This window comes from Corvus cornix, chromosome 2 (assembly GCF_000738735.6).
Source record: "Corvus cornix cornix isolate S_Up_H32 chromosome 2, ASM73873v5, whole genome shotgun sequence".
NCBI lineage: Eukaryota > Metazoa > Chordata > Aves > Passeriformes > Corvidae > Corvus > Corvus cornix.
Genome location: NC_046333.1, coordinates 14,299,433 through 14,307,906, shown reverse-complemented (window position 1 = coordinate 14,307,906; position 8,474 = coordinate 14,299,433). Strand labels below are relative to the sequence as shown.

At 38.2% G+C, this 8,474-nt stretch overlaps 1 protein-coding gene across 9 annotated transcripts in view; it reads right to left on the bottom strand.

Annotated features, from left to right (window-relative positions):
* Positions 1-8,474, bottom strand: part of EPC1 (enhancer of polycomb homolog 1) — a 65,183-nt gene that overhangs the window by 4,205 nt on the left and 52,504 nt on the right. For 4 of the 9 annotated variants that reach the window (XM_039571370.1, XM_039571342.1, XM_039571358.1 and 1 more), the window contains one exon: positions 5,833-5,916. The exons of 3 other annotated variants lie outside the window; for them this stretch is intronic. In XM_039571370.1, the coding sequence (XP_039427304.1) occupies positions 5,833-5,916 (84 nt within the window). Of the gene's footprint in view, positions 675-5,832; positions 5,917-8,474 lie in introns of all 9 variants that reach the window. 2 more of the 9 variants (XM_039571374.1, XM_039571386.1) reach the window with 2 other exon arrangements.

Sequence of the window (8,474 nt, the reverse complement as noted above, 5' to 3'; positions counted from 1 at the left end):
TACCTTGTGAAGCTACAGTACCTGCATTATTAGTGAAATAGGTTTATATGCCAAACTTGGCAACTGCAATGCAACCCTCACTGACAGCACTCTGAAAGCAGCAAGGGCCTACAACTAAGATTTATGTTTTAGTTGAAAACATTAGGTTTGGCATGCTCACAACTGTGCAGACTATGGCTGTACAGGGGTTTTTTTGTTTGTAACTACACACATACAAGTAACTCCATCAATACCGAATTTCACAGAACTATACCCTTCTCTTTAAAATCTTTGAGAGGCAACTCAGTGCACCACAAGTCAGGCAGAATTTTATCCATTTAGCCCACAGGTATAAAACTGACACAGCGTTAATTGTACAGATTGACAAGGGGATGCCCAATGGTGCAGCAGAATCACTATTTCATTAACTAACTTCAGTGCAAGGATTTTTAGTTTACATTTCCAAAACAAAACGAAGCCTCAGATTTCAATTTACAAACTGAATCAAGGTTAGAGTGTGAATGCCCTTGCAAAGGATACACCTTTCAGATTTTCCTTCCGTTTTACGTTCAGATTGTACAAATGTTCCCAAATACGTGCTGTAAATAGTACTTGTACTTCAAGAATGCAGTGGAAGTCATGCTTTCGGGGAAGTTCACTACTGCTCGGCAACAAATCACTACCACACTTAAATCCTGTTCACAAATTGAAATTTTAAAGAATCTTTTGTTAGTCTACTCCTTCAGGCTTGCTTGCCTGCAGAAAATAATGTTTGCATCAAAATTATGATAATGTCCTACTTATAGATACAGCAGGATTCTGAAGACCAATTATATCTTATGTAAATCTTGAATAAGTCAGTGTAAGTGGCTGCAATATTTGGAAACATCAGAGCAAACACTGCTGAGCATGCACCTTCCTGGTGTGCTTGTCTTTTTTTGGTGTTTAAATATTGTTCAAACTACTTCTAGTATGTATTAGAAATTGCACTGGAATTATTACCAGCATTTTCCTATCTGAAAATTTGAAGCTATAAAATTTTACTCAGCTGTTACATTCAGGTTACCTTTTTTTGTAAGTAACATCTTTGAGCAAGTAGGGATGTAGCACTTATTTATACTGCCATAAGCAACAAATTACTTCTAAATACTTCTACAGTTAAATATCACTGCAAGAATTTATAAATATTCCTACAGGAATAGCTTAAAAGTAGTAACCTCGCTCAAATGTCCTTTCTAAAAAAAACCCCAAACCAAACAAATTAGAATTCATTGAATAAATACTCAAGGAGATGACTGTTTAATTTATACAAAAAATAAAATTTACAACTCCTTTAGATTTTTTTTTTTTTAAGCTGCCATCCAACATAAGTTAGAGCAAGAAAGCTTTAGCACACAAAGATCAACATGAGAAAGCTGAGCAGCAGTAACAGAGGGAGGAAAATGCATATACTGTTCTGGTACTGAGAGATACATAATCTATTGTTTTTCCAAACCCTAAAATTTAGAATCAGCATATGTTTAGCCAATAGTGCGAATGATATTGAAAGTTCCATTTATTTACTCATGGTGTGATTTATCGGGGTGACCTGCGCAGGGACAGCAGGGACTTGATGATACTGATGGGTGCCTTCCAACTCCATATATTCTATGATTCCATCAACAAGGTATTTTATTCTGTAGTATAACACTGTAAATATATTGCTTAGGAGTAGATTGTATAAGTTACATAAATAAAGACAACACACAGAATGACGAAGGGCAAAAAAGGATGTCGTACCACCATCTTTGACTACGATTAAGGCTTCCACCATCATAATCACCTCACTTGTACCTATTTAAGCAAAATTTATTAAGAGTTCACTTCAGTTTTTAAGTCCTAAATATATTTAAGATTCTAGGTATAAAACAGCTGAAGTAAACTCAGTCACCTGTGTTGGTTTAACCACCTCCAAAATACTGCTTTCTTTTGGAACAACAGCAAATGAAGCCTATGCAGACAAGCTATGTTTGTTTAGGAAAGACTATGCTAAATAACGAATGGCTGGAAGCATTCTCCCTTCTTTCCAAAAGTGACAATTAGAAAAGCTGTATTTTTGAAATTGTACCATCAGTTCATTTATTTTTAAGCAGCCTGTAACCCTTAGGAGTTGTATGCTTCCCACCAGTCTGGGAAGTTATACAGCTGTCAAAGGAAACAAGTGACAGAAGAACCCTACTACCACCATCACCTTCATCTATATTCCAACTGCTTCTCCTCCACTTAAAAATACTACCTGGAAAATATGCTCAAGAACAACTAATTTCAGTTTTTTTCAATTTAGGTTAAACACTCAGCAACGTTTTTGCTGTTTCCCTTATTAAAACAGACACTTCAAAATACTACTTAAAACACTATCAGAGCTTTACTGTGAAATCCTGAGTCAGTTGCATCCAGGTTAGAAACACACCACTGCTCATGAAGGGCTGCTGCAAGCTACAGCCACCTAAAATAATCTGATTGATATTCCTTTTCCATTCCATAGACAGACATGCTAATGTACCAGAATGGGTTATAGATTGTAGTTACATAAGCCAGGTCTTCCCTCTCCATGCTAACACTACAATGAAGTTAGCATTAATGAAAGCATTACTATTACTGTGAACTATCCAAATCAAAACTTCTTCTCAAGACCTGTAAACTAGGACAGCATGCTTTATTCCTCTTCTGTTAAAAGCCACCATGTATTTTGTTAACATGACCACTGGGTTTCTTCCCCTCCTGCTCTCAGACTACAGCTTATATTACATTTCAGTTGAAAAGATAAGCATATTAATTGTGATATATAAGTTGCTTCTGAAAACTATCATTCCCATGCATGAAAAAAACCCATCTGTATGTACTTCACATGAAAGTACGTTCACCTATTTAATCTTACATATTCATTTCCTGTGGCACCCAACTGTGACTGGAACTGGGGAAATCACACATATGCTCAGCACAGCGAAGTCAGGGGTGTCCTGACTGACTGTGCCTCTACATCTGCAGGCACGGTCCTGAGTTTCTCAAAGAGCAAGTCTAAGCTCAGCTGTCTTTTTTTTAAAGAACCAATTCGAACAGAATGCTTTGCTGCATAAAAATGTAGCTGCTATTAATGTGTTACATGGCTTGCAGAGAACACTTTCTGCTTGTCTGCAATGCAGCATTGATGCAACTGGATGGGTGCCAAACTCAGCATCTTGCTAACATCACTTTATCTAAAAAAACCCAGTGAGTATCCCCAAGAACCTTCTTCCAAAAATTTTACTCTCTTCTCATTTTTGTTCTAGAAAGGAGAAAGGACACAGCTGATAACCTTTCATGCATGTCAAAAGAAAAATGGTACATGTAGAAGTAGTAGCAAAAATGAATGTCATTCCCTTTTTGTCATACACCGCTCTTTATCGGCCTGGAAAAAATTGTGCAGGTGAGCAGGAAGCCCAGAGCTTTTCTGAACACTTAAATCAGTAACCGCATTTCTCGCAACTCAGGAGAGTACTGCTACACAACACTACACAAAGTTACAGATTCCTGACATTACTGGAGACCTCCAAGGCTTTAAAAAACGTTAGTAAGCAACAGAAAGATGAACAACAGGTTGACGTTCTAAACAGGGACAAAACATAACATTCAATGGTTAAAGATGACACATGAGATTTTAATTCAGGTCCTTGCTTCAGCAGCCCTAAACAGGGATGCAGTGCTTACAGACTCTTCTCAAACTGCATGCTCAGACCTCAGAGGTCATGGTTTCGTCGCTCAGTAACGACTATTTAATAGTACAAGATTTACCAAATTAAACAGTGACAAAACACCCAGTTTCATTCACTACACAGTGATGGTAAAGAGGGAAATCTCAAACAACACTACTAATACACAATAAATAAGAACATTATCATTTCATAATATCTCAACTGTCTTTCTCAGGTAACAGCTGTACCTTGCCACAAAACTTCTACATACTTTCCAAGACACTTTCAGTAATTTACGCAAGTCACTTGACTCTTAAGTTAACCTAGCCCAACTCCTTTTCTAACCTTAAATGAGGAACCTTTAAGGCACAACTCCGCCTGGAATTATTCATATCTCAAGATGGTTATCAGAAGATGGGCAGCTCTTTACCAAGAGACTTGGCTATACAAATGCTCCTTATTTTTTTGCAGCACACTGTATCAAGTGGTAATATTTCAGTTGAGACAACCTTCAGATCTAAAGTCAGTACATGGTGTCATGCTGTTATCCTGTTCATTTAACAGCTCGGGACAACACAAACAAATATTCTGCAATGTATTGGTGCTGTACTTTGGCAGCAAGGAAATGTCTTCTGGCTTACGGACTGCGAAAAGGAATGGAAGGAAGGTAGAAGAAAAGAAACACTGTACATTACTGATACTGACTGACAGGATAAATGACTGCTCAGTATCTCCTTAGTGACAGCTATGAATCTTGTTTTATCAAAAACTGAGTTATTGCACACTGCACTATGAATGCATTTTCCTACATTCATTTATATGAGTATTTGTACTCTTTGGGATAATTATATATCTATTTTTTTCTCAAACTAAGCCACTGAGTATCATTTTCCAATTGCATGATTCTGTTTACACATCAACCAAATTCTGTGGGATGGTGATACTCAGGTATTGCTTTTTGGAGCACACAGTAACAGTGATACTTGCCAATGGACTTTTCAAAGACGCATAGTTCACAGTTTTATACTGCAATATAAAACTATTCTAACAGAGCTCACTGGTTGTACCACAGCATTTAACATGTACTAGCCTTACAGTTCTGTAGCTTACATCTAGCTTCTCCAAAAACTCAAGTCCTTCCCAAAAGTGGCCAAAACCAGTGACAAGTGTCTGTGGGGGGGGCTGGCTGTGCAATCTGTAAGAACAGATGGGTCTTTTTATGATAAACAGCCACAGCCTCCCCTCCCAGCTACTGCTGCAAGTTTTACTGTGAGATCACTCACTTGTTGTTACTCTTCTACCCTTAAGTAGGAAAACACAGACTTTAAAGAAGTTGACCACAATAACCAGTTTCCGAAAAAGTGAGGGAGCATACCCCAGAAAACACATGTGTAAGCTCCTGGTCGCTCTACTGGCGTTCCTTTTCATTTCCTGAACGGAAGATGCTCACTAGATTTGCCAGGCAAACTGAGCAAGCTTTGTGGAGTAAACACACTGACCTATCTAGCTAAGATTTTTTTTTTCTTTAATGAAGTTTTTAAAAAAATTGATACTGAGAGACTCAAACAGCATAATTAAACCTTTCAGCAAGTGTTTCACTCTGGTTAAATCTTAAGAATCAGATCTTTAAATTGCAGTCGCTTAAAAGCTGTTTCATAACAAGTTAAGTATTTGTTCTCAAGAGTAGAAATGATATTTCAGTGGGAAAACTGAAGCATTAAGACTACATTAGGTTCAAAGAACCTCTCTTAATCCATTTATAGAATACTAGATTTCCTAATCCTTTCAGTGGAGGTGATAACCATTAAAAAGGGAGTTTTGATCAGGTAATAGAAGAAAGGTCACTTAACTAAAGCTTCCAAACTTTTTCAGAAATTCAATAAACTACAGAACTGCTAATGTGTGTGGAAAGATGATGTATCATGTCACAAGGTCTTCTTAAGAGAAATACATGAGAGCATTGCATCCCTGTTGTATAAGACAACAATCAGTGGTTACTAATGCCAAAGTGCATGCAAAGCAAACATCGATCACAATGCTAAGTAATCCAGAACATCACATTTTAAAATGTCTGTCTTATGAGAGATGTTATCTGGCTTACACTCCCTGGTTAAAGATTTTCTACTGTATAGCAAGTTCTCACCAGTGAATTCAGAAGATTGGAGAGACTTAGAGCCATCAGTGTGATTTAGTATTTGATGCACCAGACCCAAAGATGTTTCACTTTCTGAAAAGAAGTTCAAGATTGGTTTTACTTAAACATGGCATGATTAGACACTATGAGAATATGAATCATTATGCCCTTGATTACTACTACAACAGCCTTTTATTTTAGCCCCAAAGAACTTAAGTGTGAAACTCCTACCATCAGAACTGTAGAAATTATAAACTAGATATAAGGTCTATATATGCACTCGCTACTTGGTAGCAGAAGACAGACAGAAAATAATTAATAAGGATTTTTTGCTAGCCATTGAATAAAAGCTAGAAAACTTGCTATGCATTTATATTTGTCTGCCCATTATTGTTAAAATTAGCTTCCGCCAAAATGTCACATGCCAGTTGGGGTACACACAGTTTACTGTGCAGTTAAAAATGTGACCATCCTTGCATGGGATGCAAAGTGTAACAGATCCACAAGCCCAGAAATACACTGTTTTGGAGCAAAGTTTTACTCCAGCTGAATTGAAACCCAATGAGAAAATCTGGTCAGACTGCAAAGTCTTGAATTCTCTGGAAGTGCTTGCGTGTTTCAAAAAGTATTGACTCTTCCCCCATCCACAGTCACATTTCCCAGACTAAAGAGGCTTTTCCTTTTAGTATTTCCTCCTTCAACTAAGTTTAGGATGGGTTATAAGCACCTGTTACTCTCAATGCCATTGCTTTTCAACTAGGATCTCAACAGTGCAGCCACAGATGGGCCAAGACTATTAAATTCCAATGATAACTGGAAGCGGCCATTACAAATTTCAGTATTTTTTATCACCAAGTTTATCCTGTAATGTGAAAGAAGCATTTCAAAAAAGTGAAAACAGTAACACAGAGCAGTGTCGAGAATACTACAGCTACAACGGTTAAATAACATCTAAACAGCCAGTGATGGCGTAAAAGCCATGGGTAAGTCCTTCTACATTGCTACAAGGAATTGCCACAAGGGTTGAGGAGCTCCCTCCTGTTTCTTTCTGGAAAAGGGCTGTCTAAAATCTGGTGTTAGGTGTAACACCTTAACGACAACATGACAAAACAATATAGAATCACAGAATGGTTTGGGCTGGAAGGGACCTCATCTAGTTCTAAACCCTCTGACATGGGCAGGGACACCTTCACCTAGAGCAGGTTCAAAGCCCCATCCAATCTGGCCTTGAACACTTCCAGGGATGGGGCATCCACAACTTCTCTGGGCAACCCGTTCCAGTGCCTTACCACCTTTACAGTAAAGAATTTCTTCCTAATATCTAATCTAAACCTATTCTCTTTCAGTTTTAATCAATTCCCCCTTGATCTGTCATTACATGCTCTTGTAAAAAGTCCCTCTCCATCTTTCTTGTAGTCTCCTTTCAGATACTGGAAGGTCCCAGCTAAGTCCACCCCAAAACCTTCTCTTCTCCAGGCTGAAGAAGTACAGATCCATCAACCAACATTATATATTTGGGAAATGGAAGCATAGCTCACTACCCTGCTAGATTCCCAAGCATGAAAAACTGCTTTTAAAAAGCAGATTAGGAGGTCCAAAAAAGGCATTCAAGTTGACTGGGAAAAATGTTATTTCTATGGAATTCCCACAGCAGAAGTTACTGAATAGCAATGCACTATTTGCATCACATGACCTAAATGTCTAGTTTACAAGAGAATGCAGGGCATTTGACTATATTCTGGATACCCACAGCTTTTCATATACAGCAATGTCTACAATCCCAAACACAAAACCTAACAATTTTCAGTAAGGCTTCTTCTAAAAGAGTGATTTCCCAACTCAATGAGCAGGTTCAAGTTAACCACCAGCCTCTTTAGCCTTGCCAGCTTTTAGACACTGTTTTCAAAGTGATCCAGCTTCTGGGTGACTAAAGCAGAAAGCAACAGAATGCAAGACTGTAGCCTGCTCTTACTGCAGAGCCTGGGAACCAGTGCTCCAGTATTTCACTAGTGATAGGTATCTCTGCTCTGCTTCCTAAACACAAGGCTGAAACAGAATGATCCATGTGTGCAGCTTTAAGTGTCTCTAACTTTCGTTTATGAGATCCAAGCATTCAAAAATGTGAATGCAACACATTTAATAGAAAAGTCTCCAGCAGAGAGCACAGTCTCTAAAGTGATGCAGTCCAAAGACTATTTGCCTGGCAGAACCAAATCAATCTAACAGGGGACACAAACACTTCAGATCAATACTCATGCCTACTGTACACTCCATCTCTGAAGATTATGACTGAGAAACTTGACGCTGCCAGCAATACAGGCTCCTTTACTGAAGTAATTTTGCCAGCAATACAGGCTCCTTTTCTGAAGTAGTTCTGCTGCTGAACAAGTTAATTCTCCACAACAATAGTGCTTTAATGTTCTTGTTTCCTTTTTAGTGATGTTCTGAATAACGTGTCAATACCTTTTAATCAGCTCTTTTTTCAAGAGGGTAAAGGATACTTCTTCATAATTCTTCAGTAAGATCAGAAGGAACCACCCCCTACGCAAGTAATGCTACTTGGCCACTTGATCCTGCTGCCAAAGTCTAGCCTTCAGCACACAAGTGTTCAGGTAACTTGTAAGGGATTTTAACACATGCCTTCTTGGTTT